Raw genomic sequence first — 27,743 nt, 5'->3', positions numbered from 1 at the left:
GAGAAAGAGAAGTGTCCTTCAGTTCCTCAAAATGTTTTTCTGCTCTTGCCAAGATATCTCCCTGCGGTAAGTTTTAAAAATTTAAAACAAATAAAACTGTATTAACAATAGTCATAGGTTTAGAGAATATCTTATGTTGTAATCTAGTAAAGTCTGCTTTAGATAAGGAAGACAGTAGTGTTCCTGTGTATGCCCCCTTTTTAAATTTTTTTATTTGTAGTTTTAATGTGTGATGTGTCTGTTTGATATGTCTTGTGTCTGTGGATATAAGGAATACCTGTAATATGTTTAATAGAAAATGTTTGTAAAAATTGTTTGAAACAACTTGAAGTATAGGTAGGGCCATTGTCTGTTTTTATAGAACTAGGAGTTTTCATTATAGCAAAACAGTTATAACATGTTTTGTAGCTTCACCGCAAAGAGGTGTGGCCAAGATAAAATAAGAATTTGTGTCGATACAGACGTGTAGGAAAGAAGAAGGAGAAAGTTTAGGGCAATGAATTACATCTACCTGTCATAGTTTATAGTTTATTAGGTTGTAATCTCTGAGGATTAATATCTTGTGTAATGGGTCGAAGATGTAGAGGTCTACAAGTAGAGCAATTATTAATAATTTTTTTAGCCTGGCGGTATGGGATTTTTTTTATAGCTGGTGTAGAGAGCCAACATTGTGCAACAGAGCATGTTGTTTCTCTGGAGTAGCAAAGGAAACGAGTTTATCAGCCTGTTTATTACCATGAGTCATAGGACCGGGAAGACAGGAATGTGTTCGAATATGTGTAATATAAATGGGAGAAGTGTGGTTTTTAATAATGGATTGTAGTTTGAGAAAAAGTTGTTGAATTCCACCTATTATTTATGGTGGAGGTTTTTATATTTTTTATACAAAAACTGAGTATAGGAACCAGAGACTATATTAATGTGGTAGGGATGTAGGCAAATAACTTGAATAAGGGCATATAATTTGTTTTGTTGAGCAGAATGGAATTTAGTGTAAAAGACTTTATATTTTTTGAGAGACTAGAATAAGGCTTTGGCGTTTTTAGTCCCATCTATATAGAAAACTTCAGCTTGAGGTATAGGCTGTGGGCTGATGATGTGGGAAATAATAAATTTAGTATTTTTGAAGAAATTTCATAGCTTGTTAGTGGGATAATGAAATGACATTTTTTCAAAATATTTTAGAAAAGCTATTTGGAAATCAGTAGAAGTTTGTAATGTATTTTTGAATAGAGATTTTTTAATAGGTATTACAATTTTATGGGGATTGGAGCCAATTAGAGTTTTAGTCTTATTTCTTTTATTGATAATGATTAGAGCAATTAAATCAAGGTAGGGTGTAAGTGACTTTATTTTTCTAAAATGGGTATAGATTCATTTTATTGGGTGTTCTTGTTGGGCAAGAGGTCTTGTGGGAGAATGAAGAGAGGGGAGTACAAATAATTTTAAAGGTAAATCTAGTCTAATGTGGGTAAGAAAATGTTTTTGTAGTTTATTTTGTACTAAATAGAGTTTCTTTCATTTCTCTTGAGAAAGTGATCGAGGGTTATTTAGATTAGGATCTCTTTTCAAAGTATTAAATAGATTAGTTAGTTGACAATTAGCAATGTCCAAAGAGGGGCTAATTCAATTTATATCACCTAAAAGTTTTTGAAAATCATTTAAGGTGGATAATTTATCAGTACGAATCTGTGTTAGTTGGGGAGTAATACGTTGCCTATTAACAACAAATCTTAAGTAATGGTAAGGCATAGAGGTTTGAATTTTTTTAGGGGTAATGATTAACCCAAAGTTGTAAGCATTGTTGAGCTATATCAAACATGTATTGAGTTTTTAAAACAGATGGAGCCGAAAGCAATATATCATCCATATAATGAATAATAAGAAAGTCAGGAAATTGTTTTTTCATAGGCTCAAGGGCTTTAGCTACGTAGTACTGATACATGGTGGGAGAATTTATCATTTTTTGAGGTAGTACAGTCCATTGATATCATTTATGAGGCCCGATGTGATTAGGAAAAGGGAAGGAGAAAGCGAATCTCTCTCAGTCTAAAGGGTGTAGAGGTATATTAAAATAGCAATCTTGTAAATCAATAATAATAATGTGTCAATCTTGAGGAATAGTGGTAGGTGATGGGATCTCTGGTTGTAATGTACCCATAGGGTTCATAGATGCATTAACTTTGTTAAGGTCTGTTAAGAGACGCCATTTGTGAGATTTTTTTTTATAACAAAAATAGGAGAGTTCCAAGGAGAGCAAGATTTTTCAATATGTTTTCATTCTAATTGTGTATCTATAAGTTTCTTAGCAGCCTGTAATTTTTTTTTAAAGGGGCCACAGCTCTGTCTCAATAGGCTCGTCATTTTTTTTAAGTCATTTTAATAATTATTTTGTTTGTTAAATGAGCAGTGGCCCCTAGGGAAAATGTGGAATGTATATCTGAGTTTGTCATTGTATAAGTAAATCTCTTTTTATTAGATTAAGGGGGTGTATCTATCACATAAGGTCTTAATGTTGTAGGTTGGCTTTTTGGCCCCTCATATGGATAAATTTGAGTACTCTGATAAACCTCTTGTACTTTGGTTTGAGAAATTTTTGCAATTTGGCAAGAGATTTTTTGTATAGGCCAGGATTTGGGCCATAAATATTTGGATATAATAGTAATATCAGATCCAGTGTCGAGGAGGCCAGAAAATCTTTTACCATTAACTTTGATATTTATATTTGGTCGGGCATATTCAGATATCAATGATGTCCATAAGGATTGTTTTTGATCTATACTGTCAAATCCACCTGTCCATACAGCATTAGAGAAGTTAATAGAAATGTAAGGTAAAAAAAGTAATTGAGCAATTTTGTCCTCCTTTGCGAATTGCCATAGAATCTGAGATGACATCATAATTTGAATTTTTTCTTTATAATCTGAATCAATTACTCCAGGGTGAACAGTAATTGTTTTTAGAAGTCAAACTAGATTGGCCAAGTAAAAGACTGAAGATTTGTGGGAGCAGGGGACCAAAAACTCCAGTAGGTATTCTAGAAGGGACTGAGGGTAAAGGAGAAAATCATTTAGGGCTGGTATATCAATGGCAGCACTGCTGGATGTTAAGGGTTTGAGGGAAAAGATGGAATTCATCCCTGGTTTTTGTTGAAAGGGACCTGGGGGGTCTCCTGTTTGGAGTTTTCTGGAATAGGTTTTTCTTCAATACCAAATTTAGATTTACAATCTTTGGCCCAAAGTATTTCTCTACAGCAGTGAAGACAGATTTTTGAAGGTTTTTTATTAGCCTTCTTAGGGCAGTCTCTTTTTAAATGGTTTTTATCCCCACATGTAAAGCATCTTTTACTTTTACTTTTAAAGCAAGCAGCCATTGTTTCCGCTAGCATTTGCATCTTTTGAGTTTTTGATCTTAGATTGTGACAAGCTTTCAAATAATCAGTAATAGTCTCAGTCTCATGAATTGGAGCTATAGCTTTTTGACATTTCTGATTTGCATTTTCATAAGCAAGTAATTTTCCAAGCTGTTTTCTGGCTTCTTTTCCAATTACAGTATGGGAAATAGTAGTTTTTAATCTAGCTAAAAAATCAGCATAATTTTTATTAGGTCCTTGTAATATTTTAGTGTAGCTACTTGTAAGCTCTCCTTGAGGAGTAATTTGATCTCAAACTTCAAGAGCCACTGTTTTTAATTATTCATGTAACAATGGAGGGCATTGTATTTGAACTTCTATGGCATCAAATTGTCTGGTGTCAGTTAACATTTCAAAAATAATTTGGTTTTGGGAAGCGCCAGCTCAAGCATTTTTGTTAGCATGATCTCTGGCTACATCATGAAACCACATTGTCCATTGAAGATATTTTCCTGGTTTAAGGAGAGCTTTTATTAAAATTTGCCAATAAAATTCTCAACAGAAGATGTCATAGCATTTAGAAGCTCTTTAGTAAAAGGCGAATGTGGACCATACATAATTACAGCCTTTTTCATTTGTTGCATGTGAAAGAAGTTAATACCTTCATATAGAGGTATTATGTGTCCTTGAGCATCAGGATTTCTTAAAATTGGAAAGGCAGAAAAACCATTGGCTTCAGAGACTTGTGATTGCAAAGCCAGCAATTCAGAGAGCCTCTGTCACGAAGGAGAGCAAGTAAATGCTGATTTTTTTTGCAAATACAAGTCTGTGCTAAGGACTTATTATTATCTAAAAAAGTATTGCCAGTTTTGGTGTCAAAAGGTATCTCAGGAGAGTCGTTGTCTGAATCATTAGGTTTTAGCAAAGGAGAGACTTTTGGAGTCGCACCTGTTGGCAGAGGAGGAGCATTTGGAGCAGCTGGCATAGGATTAGTAGGAAAACTCTGAAATATTTTATGTTGTTTTAATTGGGCCTTTTGTAAAGTTTTATCATCTAATTCATATTCATGTAATAAGTGTTCTGTCTGTTGTCGAATATCAGGAGAGCTAGAATTACCTCGGAATGGCAGAACAACAGCTTTAATAAGAGCCCACGGGGCCCAGAAATCAACTGGAATATTTTTTCCCCATCTGGTGGCTCATTCAACATTTTCTTTGACCTGGTGCCAAATTTCTAAATCAAAACTGCCTTCATCAGGGAACCAAGGATTACATTCAACCACTGTTTGAAGGCAAGCCTCTATTAGTTAGTGTGAAACCGAAAGTCCCTGAACTTTAAACAAATGGTGAAGTAAAGTAGAGAAATAATGGGGCCTTTCACCCGTTTGACCCATGTCTTAGTACTTACTGACCTCAGTAGGTCCTGAGTCACTCCGTCCAAAATGCCACGTATACCAGGTCCCTGTTCGGGCGCCACTTGTTGTGGTCCTTTAATGGACCAGAACCTGGTGGTCTGGAGTCGATGATAAGAAAGCAAAAGAGAGAAAGAGGCTAGTATTTCCTGGGTTATGCAGAGAACCAATAAAGCCCAAGGATAGGGCTTGTACCGCTCACGGAGGCACAGGGCGTCCCCTAGAAGAGGTCTTGAAAGCCCGGGCAGGAAAGTGAGTTCACCAGGTTTTTACACTCCAGAGAATTAGCCAGAGAGCGAGAAAGAGAAAAAAAGACATGGGTCTCCATGTGAAACAAGGGTATTTTACTAGCAGAAATGCAGGCTTATATATCTTTAGTAAAATGATTACTCAGCCATTACAAAGGATGAAATCCCATCAATTAGAACAAAATAATCTAATACATACAAGGTCACTGATGCTGAAAAAAGTCATCAGAGAGCTACTAAAAAAAAATCCAAACAGGTACCCTTTCCCATGATCTCAGTCCTGAAAACTGCGTGCAGTTCTACTCGTTCCCGGAATAAAAACTGATAAGAAACAGAAAGTCCTTGAGAAATGACAGACACACACACAAAAAGTACATCATATTGGATTCCTTAAAGTTGAACATCCCCTGACAGAGCACCTTGATTTGGAATGAGGGGCTGTTTGTCAGTTACAGGTCTCATTCTTATGGGTCCTTAGCCTAAAATGAGTTAGCAAAGCCTTTTAACATCCTGTCAGTAAACAACAAGTTATTAAATAATAATAAAGAAAGAAAAAAGAGGTGCAATGTCATGTGTCATGAATCAAAGGAAGTTATGAAAAGAGCAAGTGGATGTGTTGAGGGTACCCTCTTAGGCAGCAGGGAAATCAGGCAGGTGCTAACCCTGAGCCTGGTACCTGAACAGCCAGGAGGGAAGCAGAGTAGAAGGCAGGCAGGAGAGGTGAGACAGAGACCTGAGGGCTGAGGCAGGCTGTACGTGCTCACTGTCAAAGCTGGATATGGCTATATGGAGAATATTGTATGACCCTCCTTACTTTGGCGTATTTCAAATTTCTCTATCATGCCAAGGAAGCCAGAAACATTAATATCTGGCATTTGGAGCTTCAGTAGGGGGAGGTGACCTTATTGGAGAACATAAAGTGAGAGAATTCTACTTAGGAAGAAAAGGCATTCAGGAGGTTATGAAAGAATGACAAAATGCTCTGCAACATCTCACTTTCTTAAGGGAAAGCTTACCTCAGGAGCCCCTCGCACTGTTGAGTGTAAAGCTTTGCACAGGAGCATGTGGTCAGGGTGCCAGTGAGGGGAAGAACAGCTGAGCTGCAGACAGGCGGGAACTCTGTGACTCAGGTTTGTCTTGAACGTGGCACTCTTGTAGAAGGTATCCATTGGTTATGAGGTCAGTATTGAAAACTGAATGAGCCAGCAAAGGCGGATTTATGAAAACGGGGCTCTCCCTGATGCATGAGAAGCCAGAGGCCATTCCCCAAAGACGAGATGACAGAACAGAAGGAATAAAACCAAGAGAGGGTGTGAGGGGGGCTCTGAGGCTGAGAGGAGTAACTAAGGGCAGACAAGTAAATAGATTTGCATTTGAATTGAGTGGAAGCCAAGTTGAGGCCCACCAACACCTGGGGATCAGTAGGGGTAATCTTAAGGGTCTGAGATTTCACCTCAATAATTTTTACTTTCATTTCCATTAAAATCTTTGAAAAATTAAAGCAAGCATGTTTTGCATCATCAGAATACCACTTTATAAGTGGAGTATTGCCATGAGATCTCTTTGTCTGCATTTGGGACCAAAAGTATACTTTGTGTCAAGGTAACAATAGCAGAGATGGACTTGCTACATGAATGATGTTTCCTTGCCCAGTGAATAGCAAATGATGGCAAAGTATGAAGTGCAAAATAAAAGTCCATAGCAATTTAAATAAGAGAGAAAATTGATCCATCAATTGGCACACACTAGGCACATGAACTCCGAAGTATGTATGCCTCAGCACTCCAGACCTTTCTTCATCCCAAGCAGCAGTTTAGCTCCAGAAAACAACATCAGCAACCCACTGAATTAATGTTATTCTGAATTTTATTGGTCTTTAGATTAGTTTGTATGCTTTGTCATTTTATTTTTGCCTCAAAGTTATCAAAGAGCTATAACTATAAAGAGACTCTATCTAACTTTATGTTAACACATATTTAAACAAGATGATAAAAATAATTTTCAGTCAACACCTCAGGAGCCACAGGGATGTCTGTCTCCCTCAGAGGGTTTCCATTCGTGACTCACGTTTAAGAAGCCCTGCCCAGAGGACTAGGAAGCAGGTTCACAAAACTGATCATCTACATTTGAATTAATTTAAGTATTCTGCTGTTCCCTGAGGCCTTCATTTCTGATATTGCAAATATTTCTTTTTAGAATGCCTGCCAAATTCTTAAGGCCCGTCTTCAGCCAGTCATCAAGAAAAAGCCTAAGGGAACATGGGAGGAGTGGGTGAGTGTTCTCTTTATCACCCTTGCCCAGAAAAGGGCAAATACACCCAGGTGGGTCAAATCCTGCGTGCACAGACCAATTGGTGATGCCCTTTCAAGAACAAAACATTTCTTAACATTACTTCTGCTTTTCCAAAAGAGTAAGAGAGATGTCTGTGTTCACTGCAATGTGACTTTATTTCAGAGCCCAGTATCTCACAGAGAACAACGACAGCATAAGTAATAAGTGTTAGTCACTCAGTTGTGTCTAACTCTTTGTAACCCCGTGGACTGTAGCCCACCAGGTTCCTCTGTCCATGGAATTCTCTAGGCCAGAATGCTGAAGTGAGTTGCCATTTCCTTCTCCAAGGGATCTTCCCTACCCAGAGATTGAACCCACGTTTCCTGCCTTGCAGTCAGATTCTTTACCATCTGAGCCACCAAGGAAGCCCTGATGACAGCAATGTCTAAACTGAAACACACCCAGTTTGCTGCCCTTCCCTGTCACTGCCCAGGCCCCCTGGGCCTGTCCCCAGGGGCCTCAAGGCCTTGGTTTTCTCACCAGAGCAACAGAGATAATAGCATCCTAATATCAAAAGATTACTCTATTTTAATAACTTTATAATAGTTATTTAATTACTATAATTATACTAAATACAATAAGCTACATTCAATTAATATAATGATTAATTATTTTGTTTTTATTATTATAGCCATTAGTAGTAGTATTCCCAGCACTACCCAGTTTATTCCAGCAGGGAAGCTGACATAATACACTGAGACAGCCATTCAAATTACTTGGTAAAAAGTCAGGGAAAGAATACATACATGCATATACACATATACGTATATGTGTGTTAAATATAGATATACATACCTGTGTGAATACCTAATGTACACAAGTGCATGAATGTGGCCTAGCCCGTTTTCTAATTTAAAAAGCCAAAAAGGGTGAAAAAATAATAAACTTCACACTAAAACCTCAAAAAATAGAGAGTCCCAGAGTACAGCCAGCAGCTGCCTTTAAGCACCTGCCTTGGAAAGCCTGACCTGTGGCTTGTATGGGCGTGAGTCTCACTCCAGAGGAACACAGATACAGAGGTCAGTGCAAACTAGAGGATGCAAGCCCCTCATGGAAGGCCTTTCTCACTGCTTTCCCCAAACTTTTATTCTTTGTAACCAATCATGTCTTCCAGATTTCAGAAGCCTACGAAGAATCCATCAGTCTCTCCGCTACTGGATATTTCAAGTAAAGGACATTCTTGTTTTGGCTTAGATTACACTTAGGCAAGGATGGTGTGCACTCAGCTATCTGACCAGGTGTCCTGAGAGCCCTGGAGCTCTTCTGGGCCCCTTGTCAACCCTCAGCCCTGGGTCATGGGGTGCAAAGGGAGGAGGGGGAGGGCCAAGGACTCCCAGGGGCCGCCACGCTATTAACCAACCAGAAGGGACACCATAGCTCCCTACGTACCACTCTGACCATCCCAGCAACTGTGCACTGCAGGGCAGGGGTGGGACACCAGTGGACCTTCTTCCCACATCTGCAGTGGTTCTCTTGCAACTCTGATCACTACCATCCCGCTCTCAGGAAATGGGGAGAGAGGCATCAGCCACGGGGTGGGTGCTATCTTCATCTCCAGGACCCAGAGCTCAGGGGGTGTTCAGTCCACTAGTGGGAAAATGCCTTTTCTTTTCATTCCTGACTTCTCTTCTCAGAGGTTACCAGGCAAATATGGACTGGAAGAAGGGGGAAGGTGACGCTTTCCCATATTTTGTTTATGGAGCATCCTGTTCCGAGGTTGAAGTCGACTGTCTCACAGGGGCTCATAAGGTAAAGAGCGACATTAGTGTTCACCATCTTCACAAACATTGTTTTCTGTGCTGTAAAGATTCTCCCAGTGGGAGAACCAGGGACAGATATATAATTTGAGTCCAGATCTGTTTTAAGTAAACAGTATTTCCCATTGTGCATTTTCTCTCATGTGTTTTCAGCTCCTTAGGACTGACATCTTCATGGATGCTGCTTTCAGCATAAACCCAGCTGTGGACATTGGACAGGTGCGTGATACCAGAACCACTGCCACGGGGGGGTTTGGTCAGTTCCCTTTAGAAAATTCTTTCCCAGAGTCCTCTAAATGTTGTTTATGCCTGATACAAGTATTCTACAATATATATTATACACTGCACACACAAATAGATAAGATATTTGAAGAATATTCAAGAAAAAGTTGTCTTTTCTTCAGTGGTTGCCTTTATGGCAGGAATATGTATGATTTCTAATTTAGCCTCAGTTCCTTTCAGTTCAGTTGCTCAGTTGTGTCTGACTCTTTGTGACCCCATGGACTGCATGCAGCACAACAGGCTTCCCTGTCGATCACCAACTCCCAGAGCTTGTTCAAACTCATGTCCATCAAGTTGGTGATGCCATCCAACCATCTCATCCTCTGTCATCCCCTTCTCCTCCTGTCTTCAATCTTTCCCAGCATCAGGGTCTTTTCAAATGAGCCAGTTTTTCGCATCAGGTGGCCAGTGTATTAGAGGTTCCACTTCAGCATCAGTCCTTCCAATGAATATTCAGGACTGATTTCCTTTAGGATAGACTGGCTTGATTTCCTTGCAGTCCAAGGGACTCTCAAGAATCTTCTCCAACACCACAGTTCAAAAGCATCAATTCTTCAGCGCTCAGCTTTCCTTATGGTCCAACTCTCACATCCATACATGACTACTAGAAAAACCATAGCTTTGACTATATGGACCTTTGTTAGCAAAGTAGTATCTCTGCTTTTTAATATGCTGTCTAGGTTGGTTGTAGCTTTTCTTCCAAGGAGAAAGCGTCTTTTAATTTCATGGCTGCAGTCACCATCTGCAATGATTTTGGAGCCCAAGAAAACAGAGTCTGTCACTGTTTCCATTGTTTCCACGAAGTGCTGGGACAAGCTGCCACAATCTTTGTTTTTTGAATGTTGAGTTTTAAGCCAGCTTTTTCACTCTCCTCTTTCACCTTCATCAAGAGGCTCTTTAGTTCCTCTTCACCTTCTGTCCTAAAGGTGGTGTCATCTGCATACCTGAGGTTATTGATATTTCTTCCAGCAATCTTAATTCCAGCTTTTGCTTCCTCCAGCCCAGCATTTCTCATGATGTACTCTGCATATAAGTTAAATAAGCAAGGTACAGTAGACAGCCTTAACATACTTCTTTCCCAATTTGGAACCAGTCCATTGTTCCATGTCCAATTTTAACTGTTGCTTCTTGATCTGCATACATATTTCTCAAGGCAAGGAAGGTGGTGTGGTATTCCCATCTCTTGAAGAACTTTCCAGAGTTTATTGTGATCCACACAATCCAAGGCTTTAGCATAGTCAATGAAGCAGAAGTAAATGTTTTCCCAGAATTCTCTTGCTTTTTTGATGATCCAACAGATGTTGGCAATTTGATCTCTGGTTTATTTGCCTTTTCTAAATCCAGCTTGAACATCTAGAAGTTTTCGGTTCATGTACTGTTGCAGCCTAGCTTGGAGAACTTTGAGCATTACTTTGCTAGCATGTGAGATGAGTGCAATTGTGTGGTAGTTTAAACATTCTTTGACATTGCCTTTCTTTGGAATTGGGATGAATACTGACCTTTTCCAGTCCTGTGGCCACTGCTGAGTTTTCCAAATTTGCTGGCATATTGAGTGCAGCACTTTCAGAGCATCATCTTTTAGGATTTGAAATAGCTCAGTTGGAATTCCATTACCTCCACTAGCTTTGTTTGCAGTGATGCTTCCTAAGGCCCACTTGACCTTGCACTCCAGGATGTCTGGTTCTAGGTGAGTGATCACACCATCATGGTTATCTGGGTCATTAAGATCTTTTTTGTATAGTTCTTCTATACATTCTTACCACCTCTTCTTAATATCTTCTGCTTCTGTTAGGTCCATACTGTTTCTGTCCTTAATTGTGCCCATCTTTGCATGAAATGTTCCCTTGGTAACTCTAATTTTCTTAAAGAGATCGCTGCTGCTGCTGCTGCTAAGTCGCTTCGGTCATGTCCAACTCTATGTGACCCCATGGACAGTAGCCCACCAGGCTCCTCTGTCCACAGAATTCTCCAGGCAAGAATACTGGAGTGGGTTGCCATTTCCTTCTCCCTGAAGAGATCTCTAGTCTTTCCCATTCTGTTATTTTCCTCTATTTCTTTGTATTGATCACTTAAGACTTTCTTATCTCTCCTTGCTATTCTTTGGAAGTCTGCATTTAAATCTTTCCTTTTCTCCTTTGCCTTTAGCTTCTCTTCTTTTCTCAGCTATTTGTAAGGCCTCCTCAGACAACCATTTTGCCTTTGCATTTCTTTTTCTTGGGGATAGTTTTGATCACCGTCTCCTGTATAATGTTATGAACCTCTGTCTGTAGTTCTTCAGGCACTCTATCATATCTAATCCCTTGAATCTATTTGTCCCTTCCACTGTATAATCGTAAGGGATTGGATTTAGGTCACACCTGAATGGTCTAGGGGTTTTCCCTACTTTCTTCAATTTAAGTCTGAATTTTGCAATAAGGAGTTCATGATCTGAGCCACAGTCCTCAGTGGACATTAATATGTTCATAGTTAGGGAACACTATATAAATTCCTAATAGAAAGTTATAACAGTATTCATATTAATATTGGTTTTAAGTAGACCACAATGTAGCAAAATATAAGGGAAAAAGAAATACTAAAAGTTTTTCCCCTCTTGCTGAATTTCTGATTTTTATCTCACAAATAAAATGAACATGTCCAAAGGCTTTTTAAATTTAGAGTTAAAACCTTTCCAACTGTTGGCATGACTTTGCTTTTCTTCTAGCCTGTTACTCACAGTGGGTTCCCACAAACGAGCAGCATTAGCCCACCGGAAACCTACCGACCAGCCCCAGCTGTTGGGGAGTTGACTAGTGCCATTCCACACCTTAGGAACAGTCTACACAGGCTGAGCAGCTTGGCTTCACACCCGACAGACCTGTGGTGCTTTCATATGCAAACAGCTTCCCACTGTCCTAAGTCCTAGGAGACTGGTTTATCTAGATCGATGTACTTTATAAGGAACAAATGGGCCACTCGGTATTGCTCAAAATGTGATCCTCAGAGTCTGCAACAGAAGACCTGTAGAGTTTATTGGAAATGAGGATCCCTGGCCCATCCAGTCCTAGACTAGCTCCATCATAACCTTGCTAGGCTGAGACTGGATTCCCCACTTTTTTTTTTTTAATTATTTATTATAATTGGAGACTAATTACTTTACAATATTGTGGTGTTTTTTGCCATACATTGACATGAATCAGCCACTTCTGTACATGTGTTCACCATCCCAAACCCCCCCTCCCACCTCCCTCCCCATCCCATCCCTCTGGGTTGTCCCAGGGCACCGGCTTTGAGTGCCCTGTTTCATGCATCGAACTTGGACTGGTGATCTATTCCACATATGGTGATATACATGTTTCCATGCTATTCTCTCAAATCATCCCACCCTCGCTGTCTTCCACAGAGTCCAAAAGTCTGTTCTTTATATCTGTGTCTTTTTTGCTGTCTCACATATAGGGTTACCATCTTTCTAAATTCCTTGTTTATGTGTTAATATACTATATTGGTGTGTCTCTTTCTGACTTACTTCAATCTGTATAATAGGCTTCAGTTTCATCCACCTCATTAGAATTGATTCAAATGTGTTCTTTTTAATAGCTAAGTAATATTCCATTGTGTATATGTACCACAGCTTTCTTATCCATTCGTCTGCTGATGGGCATCTAGGTTGCTTCCATGTCCTGGCTATTATAAACAGTGCCGCGATGAACATTGGGGTACATGTGTCTCTTTCAGTTCTGGTTTCCTCAGTGTGTATGCCCAGCAGTGGGATTGCTGGGTTGTATGGCAGTTCTATTTCCAGTTTTTTAAGGAATCTTCACACCATTCTCCATAGTGGCTGTACTAGTTTGCATTCCCACCAACAGTATAAGAGGGTTCCCTTTTCTCCACACCCTCTCCAACATTCATTGTTTATAGACTTTTTGATAGCAGCCATTCTGACCAGCGTGAGATGGTATCTCACTGTGGTTTTGATTTGCATTTCTCTGATAATGAGTGATGTTGAGCATCTTTTCATGTATTTGTTAGCCATCTGTATGTCTTCTTTGGAGAAATGTCTGTTTAGTTCTTTGGCCCATTTTTTGATTGGGTCATTTATTTTTCTGGAATTGAGCTGCATGAGCTGTTTGTATATCTTTGAGATTAGTTCTTTGTCAGTTGCTTCATTTACTATTATTTTCTCCCATTCTGAAGGCTGTCTTTTCACCTTGCCTATAGTTTCCTTCGTTGTGCAAAAGCACTTTTAGCCTGAAATTCACTGCAAGTGGGTAAGGCTTAGGAACCACAAACCCCACCTCCCATTCCCTTTTCTTCCCCTTCCTCCTAGCTCATTCCTGCCTCTTATTGCTTAAGCAGAGGCAGAAAGGGAGAGGTCATGATCAGGACTATCTTGCATTTTTCCCATTGGAAAAAGAAAGAAAACCACAAGTGGGTTAGACTGCAACTCTTGGAATTTGATCTTTTCCTTAGGGACAAGCACTTGGAAATACTCAAATTTAGTGTTTAAATTTATTTACCTTATTCTGTAATTTTATATTTCAATAAAATGCAAACTCTACTTCAATTTTTAACCTCCAGGAAGACACTCCTTTTAAACAAGACCTTTCTTTTCCCTAAGAACACAATCATTTGTAAATAGGACACAGCATGGCTTTAATTTTAAAATATTTAATTTAATAAAAATATTTCTTCCAACCCACCTTGTTTAACACTGATCTAGTCTCCATAGTAAATTATAAAGGGAAATAATGAAATGCAGAAATTATAATAAATACAGTGTCATGGTTCCATTTATTCTAGTTCATGTTCCTTTAATGTTAGCTTCTTTATTTTTTTTTAATTGCTTTTAGCTGCTTTATTTAATTGGAGGGTAATTGCTCTACAATGTTGTGCTGGTTTCTGCCATACAACAAGGTGAATCCGCGATAAGGATACATACGACCCCCTCCCTCGTGAGCCGCCTCCCTTCCACCCCCACCGCATCCCACCCCTCTAGGTTGTCGCAGAGTATCAGGATGGGTGTTCTGTGTTACACAATTTCCCCTTAGCTTTCTATGTTACATATGGTAATGTCTGTTTCAGTGCTACTCTCTCAGTTCGCTGAACCTAGAGTAGTCTGTTATACAGAGTGAAGTAAGTCAGAAAGAGAAAAACAAATATCATATATTCACCCATATATATGGAATCTAGAAAAATGGTACTGATGAACCTCTTTGCAGGGCAGGAATAGAGAGGCAGACATAGAGAACAGACTTGTGGGCACAACAGGGGAAGGAGAAGGTGGGACAAATTAAGAGAGTAGCTTCTTTAACAACTAATTCAACAGACATTTATTGAGAATCCACGTGCCAGGCACCATGAGTAAGAATAGAATACAGGAAGGTCAGGCCTCAGCGTACTTAGGAGCCAGTGAGAGTGAAGCAAGAGCAAGAACAGAACAGAGAGTATACAGGGAAAATGCCCTCCGATGCCACCATGACAGGGTAACTTGTTCAAGATGCTGTGAACCTGAGGAGGCAGTTCCTAAGTCCACCCAGGATGGACTTGGATGGTTGGAGGACCCAAACATCTCCAAAGAGCCAGTTATTCTTTGACTGGACTTGAAGGATGAATAGGCATTTGCCAGGTAGACAAGCTGAGTGGTGAACAATGAAGGGAGTAAACTGCTTTACAAAGACTTGGAGGTCCTGGGAATTCCTGGTGGTCCAGTGGTTAAGACTCGGTGCTTTCACTGCCCTGACCTGGGTTCTATTCCTGGTTGGGAAACTAAGATCCCACAAGCCTCATGGCCGTGGCCAAAAAAATATGAAAAAAAAAAAAAAACCATGAAGACTTGGAGATCTGAATGAATCTGATGGATTTGGCACGTTACCCAGAATTTGAGAAGTGTCAGGTCCCTGGAGGGTGGGGTCTCTGGTGAGAAGAGCTGGGGATGAGACCAGGCTACCTCTGGATGGCAGGCTCCAAATCCTGGAGACCATCCATAAAGTCACCACAGTGCCTTCAAGAGTGGCTTATTATAGTGCAGAGCTCCATTTTCAGTCACACAGGAACACTTATTCAACCAATATCACATACTTACGAACTGGAATTTTTGCCGGTAGATTGAAGGAGCATTTGTCCAAGGCATGGGATTCTATACCATAGAAGAGCTGAAATACTCCCCAGAAGGCGTGCTTTACTCTCGGGGTCCAGATGACTACAAAATCCCCACGGTCACTGAAATACCTGAAGAGTTCAACGTCACTTTGGTGCGTTCCCAAAATCCTATCGCCATCTACTCGTCCAAGGTAAGAACTCGAGTTTGTTAGGGCTGCCATAACAAAACACCACAGACTAGGTTGCTTAAACAATGGAGATACATATTCTCACAGTTCCTGATGTGGGGGTTCAAGTTGAAGATGTGATTTATTTTGAAGCCTCTCTTTGACTGGCAGATGTACACCTTCTCCCCATGCCTTTATATGATCATGTGTTTATCATATACTTAATGTGTCTCTGTGTCCTAACATTTTTTTTCTTAAAAGGACACCAGTCATACTGGATTGGGGTCTACCCTAAAAACCTCATTCCTTAATTATCTTAAACCTAATTATCTTAAATTTAATTATCTTAAACTTAATTATCTCTCTAAAGACCTTATTTCCAAATATGGTCCCAGTCTGAGGTAGTTAGGGTTAAGACTTCAGCATCTGAATTTGAGGAGGCACAGTGCATCCCATAACAACCTACTCTGTCAATAAACAGTAATACGGGGACTTCCCTGGTGGTCCAGTGGCTAAGATTCTGTGCTCCCAATACAGGGGGTCAGGGTTTGACCCCTGGTCAGGGAACCAGATCCCCCATGCACCAACTGGGAGGATTCACATGCTACAACTAAAGATCCTGTGTACCACGGCCAAGGTCCAGCACAGCCAAATAAATAAAAATAATGTTTTTAGAAAAAGAAATATAAGCAGTCCCGTGAATTCACTTAACCTTTGCAATTGCAAATCCCAAAAGAAGAAGGAAAAAAAAAAAGCAAACATTCAGTGACTTCAGAAGCCCAAGTAGAGTCTTCACTCTTGGGTGGTTGTTCAGTTGCTCTCAGGAGAGATTATGAAATGAGTTTGAATCAGACGAGAAGGGCTAAGGACCAGACATCTTGGGTCATTAGGCTAAGTGCCACCATGAGATTAAACTGAAGTAGACATATTTCACTGGCCCTGGACTTTGTTTCCTGCAAACTTTCTTATCTACACTGCCTCTCCCCGCACTCTCCCCAAGTCAGGATGAACTTTCACACAAGCTTCTCACTGAGTTTACTCTGAGGTGTTAATGCCACAAATACAGGAGGTGTTGACCCTAGGCATAGAACCAATGAGCTCTCACTGGCTTATAAAGACTTAGGGCAAGGTCCTCAAACACCTGTGGAAAACACACAGCTTCTCCAACTGAAGTTCTGTTCTAGGCCCACATCTGGCCAGACAGATGGCAGCTTTAACCTCAGGCTTTCCCTCTCTTTATTGGGAGTAGATCAGGTTGGGAGGAAGGTGAGACTTCCTGTCCAAATGGTCTCTACCTCCACTTCACCAGACCTTGACCAGGGACATCAAGACCATCCTGACACAGGGCACAGCCCTGGCCCTCGGGACCTAGCCACCTCTCTGCCCGGTCTACTCCCTGCTCTCCCCGCCTCCCCTCTCCTCAGAGGAAAACCCTCCTCTGCCAGCTCGTCCTCTCCCCCTCTCCCCCACATTTGCTTCAGAGAGAACACCACAGACTGGGATAGCCTTTATCTGCTTGGGCCCTTGGAACCATCAAGTCCCTGGACACAGACCAAGGACCGGAACACGTTAAAGAAAGAAAGAAGAAAAACTAGTAAAAAGAAGCATTGCTGAATTATTCAGCATGTAATGCCACCACATTGTTCATTCAAAAGCACTCAACACACAGTCAAGGAAGCTAACACATACAAAGGCTTCCACAGTCCACCCTCCAGTCCACTCTCCAGGGGCAGCCTTTGTTAACACATACAGAGACTTCCACAGTCCACCCTCCAGTCCACCCTCCAGGGGCAACCACTGTTAACACATACAAAGACTTCAACAGTCCACCCTCCAGGGGCAACCATCTCACTCTGTCAAGCTCAGCTACAAAGATTATTGTCGTTTTGTTGTGGTCTTGAGTTCAGTGAAAATAGCCTGGAGCTGCAATTGGAGTATCCTAGAGGGCCCTAAGGGCTTCTGTCTCCAGAACTTTACTTGGGTGGGGAGAGGTTGCAGTGGGAGGGCAGAGAGAGACAAGAGATTTTAGCTGTTCACTGTCCTGATGCCCCTGGGACATTTCCATGAGCCACTCTGAGGAGGACCCCCCATACACAAATCAGCAGGTTGGGGAGTGATGGGGGGAGTGGGGAGGGTGGGAAGCAGAGGGGGTAGGGTGGGAATTCGATTCCGGTAATTCTGATGCAATCCATTCAGAGAGTTGTAAAGCCAGGAGGAGTGTGTGTGTGTGTGTGTGTGTACACAAATTAGTCCTAAAAGAACCATGCAATTCTGACAGCCTTTTACCCTCCTTCTCAGGGATTAGGTGAGGCTGGAATGTTCCTGGGATCCTCCGTGTTGTTCGCCATATATGATGCCGTGGCTGCTGCCCGAAGAGAGAGGGGGCTGACCAAGACTTTCACCCTGAGTAGCCCAGCAACCCCTGAGTTGATTAGAATGACTTGTGTGGATCAGTTCACTGACATGGTAAGGGTGGTGAGGAGAGCGCCCTATTAGAATCACCCCTTGTGTGAACTTTCAGGTTCTTGGTATGGATCTGACAGCCATGAAAAAATTACAGGGCAAGTTTATCTTTTCCATTGAAAATTCTCATTCTGGCTTCACTTACTACTTCTTATATGCTTCAAACTGCAAATACAGCTGAAAGTGAGCGACCCTCTTCAAATGATGGTTTAAAGTTTCAGACCCCATATAAAAACACACAACTGACCCAGTGCTCATATCAAATGGACATGCTAGGTTACTTTAAACATTTTGTAAGATGAAATTGACATGTTATTTTCATTACCTCAATAACTAAATTAGATTAAATAGACATCAGATCTGGTCAATTATTCTGAAAATATTTGTTGAGCAAACTAATGAAAATAATTTAAATGAAACTATCAAGTCACGGGGCTTCCCAGGTGGCACTAGTGGTGAAGAACCTGCTTGCCAATGCAAGAGACATGAGTTCAATTCCTGGGTTGGGAAGATTCTCTGGAGGAGGGCATGGCAACCCACTCCAGTATTCTTGCTTAGAGAATCCCATGGACAGAGGATACTAGCGGGTTATAGTCCATAGCATTGCAAAGAGTCAGACACGACTAAAGTGACTTAGCATGCACGCACACACATCAAGTCACTGGGCACACTTTGATTTGCCCTGTAATCACACACTAATGGATCATAGGTCCATTTTCCAGCTGCTAAAAATTCATCTAAAACTATCATCAGAGACTGTTTCTATACTGAACTGCTTACTGCAGCCCTAAATGAATCTCTGGTGTAAAATTAGATTGCCTCAAGAGGGAGGAGACACTCACCTACTTATAGCTGATTCATGTTGCTATACAGCAGAAACCAACACAACACTGTAAAGCAATTATCCTCCAATTAAAAACTTTTTAAGAATTAGGTTGCACTTTATGCCTTTGAAATTACAGGGCTTCTGAATAAGATGCATCTTATCCCAAACATAAGAAGTATATGAGAATAAGGAGATTCAAAACTCACAGATTGAAAGAAATATGAAAATTATCTAATTTTGATAAGAATAAAATGGATATTGACTTTCCTTTTTTTAAAAAAATTTGTCTTATGAATTACAACTTATTTCATATGACAATATTTTATTAATAACTTTTTCTTTTGATCTTCTTTAGATTCCCAGAGATGATCCATCAACATTTACACCTTGGTCCATCCATGTGTCTTAATCCTCAGAAAACGTGTTTTCCTCAAAAAATGCGAGAATACATGTTTGACCTTATAATTTTCAAACCCAAGCAAAATGTAGGTTGGCCCCCAATTATCGAGGGTAGTTTTAGCATCTTTTCATTGTTCTCTGTGGTTTAGGCCACTGTATGATATATTTTAGGATTCACATTTTCACCAAAATGTATAAAGGAAGTTTAGAATCAAAAATTCTTCTTTTCATTTGTATTATCATGAATATCTACAGCATCAGAATTTTCAACAGTGGTAGAGTTTTCATTACCCAGCAACTCAATAGAGACTACTCATACTTTGTTCTACACAAGTGTGCTCACCCCCAAAATCATTCACCCCCAAAACTCTTGGGATTCCCTGGAGCCAATGGTGTGCTAGTAGTAGCCAGTTCCCCTCGAAAAATCAATGATTTGTTTTGTTTGCCAATTTCCAAGTTGTAAATACCCCATGTCGGCCAACTCCAAACCACAGACAAGAGAGGTCTCTGAAGGCAGAGTTGGAAGAGATGCTTGAAACCTGCTCATGATCTGCAACTTGAAAGCCCACTACAATCCTTGGTTCCTGCCGTTCCTCCCATGCAGCCCATTTAGATGGGGCTTAGAGAGGTAAACTATCCAGAGCCTCCCGCTGGTCCTCATCTGCCATGAGCCATGCACATGGTACCATGTCTTCCTTACCTGGGAAACAACACAGACTAAAACGGCTCTCTCAGATCACACTGGTGTCCCTTCTTTTGGCTTAGGGTCTAAACGGTGAAATCAGAGCCCACTTCCTTTTGCCATCAAAGGGCCACAAAATCCTCAGGGTTCTCTTTCAGTTATTTCTTAGCTGTTTTACATTGCATTTTCCTGAGGAAATGTAGTCTTATGCCAGAGAAGATGTTCAGTCTCCTGTGAAGTTTGAAAACACGAATAAACTAAATCATTTGTTGGGATCTGTGTGCTAGATATTAAAGCTCTGCGTTTCCATAGAGAATGGACATGGAGGGAAGGAGAGGGTGGGATGATTGAGAGAGTAGCACTGATATATACACAGTACCATGAGTAAAATAGCCAGCTAATGGGAAGCTGCTGTCTGGCACCAAGAGCTCAGCTCAGTGCTCTGCGGTGACCTAGAGGGACGGGGTGGGGGTGGAGGGAGGGAGGCCCAGGAGGGACAGGATGTGTGTGTACATACAGCCGCTTCACCTTGCCGTATGACAGAAACCAACACAACACTCTAAAGCAACTATATTCCAATTAAAAAAAAAAAGCTCTGCGTTTATTAATAGTAATTTTGTGGTGGAAGAATAAGCTTATAGCAATTGTTTGTGTGTGTGTAAAACTAGACTGGAAAAAGGGAAGGTTGGCGAATAGAAAAGAAAGGCTTACTAGTCAGCCTCTTATTCTGTGAGGAGTAGGGGTGTGTGTGTATGTGTGTGTATATGTGTTTCTAAGTGTCTTTTAATTTACCCAGTAATCTAAATTACCTGGAACCCAGCCCACAAAAATTCATTGTCCCAGACTGAACAGTAAAAATCAGGTAGCTGATATATTTTTCTAGCAGTAAAATAGGAAGACACATTCATCACAAACATAATTTTAAGAGTATTATACTTCCTAGACTGTGTGAACAAGACTTCTGATAACAGAAACTGGATTTTTACAAAATAAATCTGATCACTTCAGTAGTATTTAGTTAAGTAGAAGAATTGGAGTTGGGGAGGAAGAATTTATAAAAATAGTATAGTTTAAAGCATAGCAATTTCAAATGTAAGGTTGCTATTTTAATGCCTTTAAAATGAGACAATTTATGTTATCTTATAAACAATCTATCTTACTAATGGAGATAAACATCTGTGATTGTGTGTCTAATTTTAGATGTCATTACAGTGATAGTTGTGCGAGAAGTGTAAAATACAATCTTTGCAGCCAGAGGACTCAGTAGACAGTCAAGCACAGTTTGAGTGATAGAGCACATGATCATCATTAATTCTGGGCACAACGGCTAGTGCCTGTCACTCACAGAGACTTACCTTTACTATTGCTTAACTGGAAGCTCAATAAAAGTTTGTCAGAAGAGAAATAACATTACGCGGCCGGTACTACACTTGCTGCCTTTTTCCTTTCAACCTAAAGGACACAGAGGGCCCAACTGTCTTGCTTCTCCTGGACCGAAAGTTTATGATAGAACAGTTTTGTGCAACCTTACAACCTACTAGGAAAATGGAGTTGAGTGAGTAGTGACTGGGAGGGATTGGATTTCAGTTCAGTATATTGACCCTGCAGCATTGGGCGTGATCTTGGCTTTTAGAACTGGGGGAGGTCAAAAAGAGGGAGAGGTCAAATGGGACAAGAATGCTTAGATATCTATATTGCTTCTTCCAAGGGAAAATCTTTAACTCCTCCTCACTTGATACTTTCTATGGTGTAAATTAGCCATATTCTTAACACTATCAGAGCCGGGGGTATCACAAGTTGACTTTTCTGAAAGAAAGTGCTGAGACAGAGTTTAGGGGGCACGATGTTTCTTCGGGCTCAACATTTTGGCCAACTGATACAAAGAGCTGCCTGATCAGAAAAGACCCTGATGCTGGGAAAGATTGAAGGCCAGAGGAGAAGAGGATGACAGAGGATGACATGGTTGGATGGCATCACCGACTGGATGGACATGAGTTTGAGCAAGCTCCGGGAGATGGTGAAGGACAGGCAGTTCTGACGTGCTGCAGTCCGTGTGGTTACGAACAGTCAGACACAACTGAGCGACTGAACAAAAACCTTAGGAGGAAAGGCTGAGGAGGCAGAATTGGGCAGAGGGAGAAGTCAGACTGATACAGGGCCCTCTAAGCATCAGCACCCTAGCAGGGAGCCATGGATCGAGCATTGACCCATGGAGCAGCCCTGCTCAGGCTGAAATGGACAGGCCTGTGTATCCCCAAGTGACTGGTTCACTGACTACAGGCCTGCACTGGAAAAGCTTATCCTTGAACAAGGAAACTCCTCTGCTCTAAGGAGACCCTGAGGGCACTGACAGCTGGAGACCACACTCCAACAACACTCCCTACAGCCGGGTGGCAAGTCCTTCCAGGAAGGGGAACTGAGAAGCTCACCTCCAGTCTGTCACACACATCTCCCAAAGTGATCCTCCCTGATTCATGAGTTTATTAACATACAAATTCTACAAGGGTGTAAGCTGCAATTCACACTTAGTTATACATTGGATTAATTGCCTTTATAAAAAAAGAATAATTCTGATGCCTTTGAACTGTGGTGTTGGTGAGGACTCTTAAGAGTCCCTTGGACTGCAAGGAGATCCAACCAGTCCATCCTAAAGGAAATGAGTCCTGAATATTCATTGGAAGGACTGATGCTGAAGCTGAAACTCCAATACTTTGGCCACCTAATACGAAGAACCAACTCATTGGAAAAGACCCTGATGCTGGGAAGATTGAAGATGGGAGAAGTGGACAACAGAGGATGAGATGGTTGGATGGCATCACCAACACGATGGACATGAGTTTGACTAGGCTCCAGGAGTTGGAGATGGCCAGGGAAGCCTGGTGTGCTGCAGTCCACGGGGTCACAATGAGTCAGACATGGCTGAGCAACTGAACTGAACTGAATTCTACATTCAAAGAAATACATAATTTATGTATATATAACATTTCAATATTTTAAATCAGTACTTACCCCAAAAATTTCATATTATTTGTTTGCTCTATGCTTTCCTTACTTATTCAGTTGAATTTGATTAAATTCATTTATTATCACACTGTACCAGATGTTGTTATTAATTATAAATAAAACCTCAGGGAAAAAAATATGAGGTTTTAAAATTCATTGTTGTTGTGTAGCCACTAAGTCTTGTCTGCTTCTTTTGCCAACCCACTGTAGCCCACCAGGCTCCTCCATCCATGGGATTTTCCAGGCAAGAATACTGGAGTGAGTTGCCATTTCCTTCTCCAGGGGATCATCCCGACCCAGGGATTGAACCCGGGTCTCCTGCATTGCAGGTGAATTCTTCATCGCTGAGCCACAGGGAAGCCCTTTTAAAACTCTAACCCAAATTTTATTATCTGGAAATTGATACTAGGTCAAGAAAATTAATTTGCTTTGAGTAAGTAAATGACTGAGTAGAAGTGTTCAGGAAGGTTGACTTCCTGCAGAGCTCTAAACCTCTGAGCCCTGGTTGACAGATGTAAAAGCAGAAGAAGCGTTATATTAATAAGAAAACACAAATGTTGTTGTTAACATTTGCCTGGTATGTCTTTCACCCATCTATGTTTAACCCTTTCCTTTTTCACTTTAAACATGTTTCTGAGTACACACACTTATATAAATACATATATGTATATACATGTATGCGTGCTAAGTCACTTCAGTCATGTCTGACTCTTTGCAACTTCATGGATTGTTTGTAGCCCTCCAGGCTCCTCTGTCCATAGGGATTCTCCAGGCAAGAATACTGGGGTGGGTTGCCATTCCCTTCTCCAGGGGATCTGCCCAGCCCAGGGATCAAAACTGTATCTCTTATGTCTCCTGCATTGGCAGGCAGGTTCTTTACTACTAGTGCCACTTCGGAAGCCCTGTATACCTATATATATCTTAGTGTATATATGTGTGTATATATATACACACATATATATGTAGTACGTACATATAAATAGTATATACTAGGTTTGGAGTAATTTTTCTCATCGAATTTCTAGTCATCACTTTTAAGTGGTAATCCATTCCATTTGTGCCTTATAATTGTTAGAAGGGTTCGATTTTTCTACTTATTTACACATACAATAAATAACAAGTTATATAATTACTGCCATATGGTTTTATTATTCAGACTGGCACTCCTCTTTACCTTTCTTATCAGGGTTGTTTTTTGTGTGACCCTTCTCCTCAGGTAAGCTGGTTGTTACCCAGGAGGGAACACTTAGTTGTTTTTTGTGTGACCCTTCTCCTGAGGTGAGGTGGTCGTTACCCAGGTGGGAATATTTAGTTGTTTTTTGTGTGACCCTTCTCCTCAGGTAAGGTGGTTGTTACCCAGGCGGGAATACTTAGTGCCAGTGCCTTCTCTCCTCTCAGAAACCAGCCTACAGCTGCTAGTCTCCTGCCCTCTAGTGTCCAATGTGGCAGCAAGCCCTGTGATGCCAGACTGAACCTTTTTCCTTCATAGAAAACTTGATCTTTCAACCTGAAGTGAAGTGAAAGCCGCTCAGTCGTATCTGACTCTTTGTGACCCCATGGACTATACAGTCCATGGAATTCTCCAGGCCAGAATACTGGAGTTCGTAGCCGTTTCTTTCTCCGGGGGACCTTCCCAACCCAGGAATTGAACCAGGGTCTCCTGCACTGCAGGCGGATTCTTTATCAACTGATTTCTTTCAACCTAATACCTGGTAAGAAATTCTTTTTATCCTCAGAGTTCCAAGATGCTGTCAGCGGATGTCAGATGTGTGTCTTTTTCTTCAGTCTAGCATGGAACTTTAGGAGAACGTCCAGTCTCTAGACTCAGATCTCTCTCAGATCACAGAAAGTGTCTTTAAGTGTTCATGGTTGCTTCTCCTTCGCCTCTTCCTTTTACTCCTTTAGCTGTCCTGTTCTTCAGGCTTTATCTCTGGCATCTAGGCTCCAGGTCTCTTGTTCGTTTCTTTATGATTGTTTCTTCTGCATGTCTTTACTCCATGCTCGGGTTTATGTGTTGCCGTTTGTTTTCCAAGTCACTAATGTGGGTTCCCTTGTCTCTCCCAAGCTTGTGGTGGCTGCCAGCATTCCTTGGTGTTCCCTGGCTTGTAGACACATCGCCCCAATCTGCCTCCATCAACTGAATTGTTTGTTAGTTGGTTGGTTGGTTTTTTTTCTTGAGAGAGTCTTGAGGGCAGGGGTTGTCTTAGTCCATTGGAGATGACAATAGCATGTTCTGTTTTGAATGATCGTCTCTGTAACTCTCAGGTATGTATGAATTCCATACATACAAAATACCATAAGTTGGCTGGCTTAAAACAACAGACATTTATCTTCTCACTGTTCTGAAGGCTGTAAGTCTGAAATCACAGTGTCAGAAGGGCCGTTCTTCCTCTGAATGCTGAAAGAAAGTCTTTCTTGCCTCTCCCTAGGTTGTGGGGGTTGCCTGCAGTCCTTGGTGTTCCCTGGCCTATGGACACATCAATCTCTGCCTTCATCCTCAGATGTCTGTTTCCCTTCCTGTATGTCTGTCTCCAAATCTACCTCTCCTTATAAGGACACCAGTCACTGGATTTAGGGCCCACCCTAATCCAGTGTGACTCATCTTCATTTGATTACATCTATGAAGACCCAGTTTCCAAATAAGATCACATTGGGAAATGCACTCAGTTCAGTCCCCAACCGGCCTCCTTAAAATTGTATTTGTCAGCTCACTGGGCTCCCACTTAGTTACTGGGATACCTAAGAGGCAACAGACTTTAGAAGCCAACATGTTCCTGATCCACCCCATGGGCTGGCAGGACAGAAGCAGGGCCAGTGGCCTGCTTAGGAGGCTGGAGGCGGCCACACAGCCCTCAGCTCCTTGATCCCCCCTCATAACTGCCCAGACACGTGGGAAGGAAGGGCTCAGATGGCCCATGTGGCCCCTGACCTCCTATTCACACCAAAGTCAAATGTCTTCTCCATGCCTCATCCACAACCCAGAGGACCAGCTGTCCTCCAGAGTCACAGTCTTTAAGGTGAAGATTTCTAGGTTTTCCCCAGCCTAGCACTCCTCCCACACACAGCCCAAGGCCTTACTTCCCACAAGCCCAGCTGTGAGGGGCAGGGAAGGAGTCTCACAGCCAAAGAGGCTGAGAATGGGGGGTCTGGAATATGGACGTGTAATGACCAACCCAAGGTCATTTAATGACCAGCCTAGGGGGTCTTCAAAGTGCCCACTGTCAGTCTGCTTGCCCATGTTCCATCTCTGGGTTTCAAAGAGCTCACACAGAAGGGACACCCCAAAAGTAGTGGCCAGTACTTTTCCATTTCCTTCAGCAGGCAACACTTGTTACAGTTTTTTCCCCAGAAACAGGTGTATTTGAGCTGTTGGGGAGGGCAGTATCATTTCCAATAGTAATCCTTTCATTGGGTAACAGGAATTCTTTGATGTTAACTCCTAAGACTTTTTTTTATAACAAACATACCAGCACCTGGGTCAATAGACATGGCACTTCTCTCACTCACAAAAACAATCTATTTAAAAGTAATGAAATTCAATCCCCTCCTTTCATTAAATTTAAAAAAAAAAAAAGCAGTGGTTCCCCATTGTTTTGAATAAGATCTGAGAATCAGAAAAACCTGGCAGAGACACCCTCTTACCTTTCTACTGTGAACAGCCTTGGTCACTCTGCCCTGAGTGATCTTTTGACTCAACTCCCCAGAACCCCAAGAGCTCTGAAGGAGAGAAAATGTGAGGACTTTAGGCCTCACCCCTGGCCCTCCAGGCTACACAGTGACTTTTAAAAAAATTTGTTTACACTTCAGAGGATATCATTCAAACAAAAATTTCCCTGGCTGAAACATGTTTGGAAAACACTTATCTAAAACATTTCAAGATTCCCAGCAATTAATGAATTTGGTTGCCTAATCCAAAGAACTTAGACCTTTCAACTCTAATACTATAATCTGACTTCGGTATTCTAACACTGATCTTCTCCATTAAATGCTTGTACCTTCTGTTGATGTTGAAGGAGTTACTCCTATAAATATTTTTTTATGAATACTTGTTCCTTTTTAAAATTATTTATTGATTCATGTGGCATGCAAGCTCTTTAGTTGCAGCATGTGGGATCTAGTTTCCCGACCAGGGATCGAATCCTGGCTCCCTGCCTTGGATGTGCAGAGTCCAGCCACTGAACCACCAGGGAAGCCTTCTTATACATATTTTGAAACAACATGCTTTTCATCGGCAGTGGCCGTGTTCCTGTAAATGGGAACCATGTGCTCTTTGCAAGCACTGGCTACCCTGTTTAAAGAGCAGAGTAAGGGAATTCCCTAATAATCCGGTGGTTAGGACTCCATGCTTCTACTGCTAGGAGTCCAGGCCAAAAAATAACAAATGACAAGGACAGAGTAAGATAGAGAACACACTGTGGACCCCTAACAATGCCTGTGTCAGTCTTGCCCTCCGTGGAAGCAGCCGGAGGAAGGGCTTCAGTCTCCACGTGCCCCTCTCCCTCTCTCGGCTCCCGCTCCATTCCAGTTCTCATGGAATCAACTCCTAGTCCCTTCCTCAGGGAGGCCTTCTCTGATTCCTCTCCCCAAACAAAGCTAATCTCCCTGTTCTATGCTTCTCACAACGGTTGATATTCAGTTACATGTGAATTGTCTCTCATATGAACCATAAAGTCTCTGGAGAAAGAAAACCAGTAGATCTTGTTCCCCACTGTGCTTAATACTGGGTTGGCCAAAAACTTTGTTCAGG

At 41.4% G+C, this 27,743-nt stretch overlaps 1 protein-coding gene across 1 annotated transcript in view; it reads left to right on the top strand.

Annotated features, from left to right (window-relative positions):
• Positions 1-20,262, top strand: part of LOC133060987 (aldehyde oxidase 4) — a 78,999-nt gene extending 58,737 nt beyond the window's left edge. Inside the window, exons 29-35 of the mRNA XM_061149039.1 lie at positions 7,208-7,282; positions 8,457-8,509; positions 8,977-9,091; positions 9,253-9,318; positions 15,462-15,647; positions 17,922-18,089; positions 19,268-20,262. Of these exons, the coding sequence (XP_061005022.1) occupies positions 7,208-7,282; positions 8,457-8,509; positions 8,977-9,091; positions 9,253-9,318; positions 15,462-15,647; positions 17,922-18,089; positions 19,268-19,321 (717 nt within the window). The 3' untranslated portion in view covers positions 19,322-20,262. The remainder of the gene's footprint in view (positions 1-7,207; positions 7,283-8,456; positions 8,510-8,976; positions 9,092-9,252; positions 9,319-15,461; positions 15,648-17,921; positions 18,090-19,267) is intronic.
• Positions 20,263-27,743: the final 7,481 nt, after the last annotated feature.

This window comes from Dama dama, chromosome 8 (assembly GCF_033118175.1).
Source record: "Dama dama isolate Ldn47 chromosome 8, ASM3311817v1, whole genome shotgun sequence".
NCBI lineage: Eukaryota > Metazoa > Chordata > Mammalia > Artiodactyla > Cervidae > Dama > Dama dama.
Note: the sequence above shows the minus strand (reverse complement) of the source record. Positions and strands in the feature narration are given on the sequence as shown.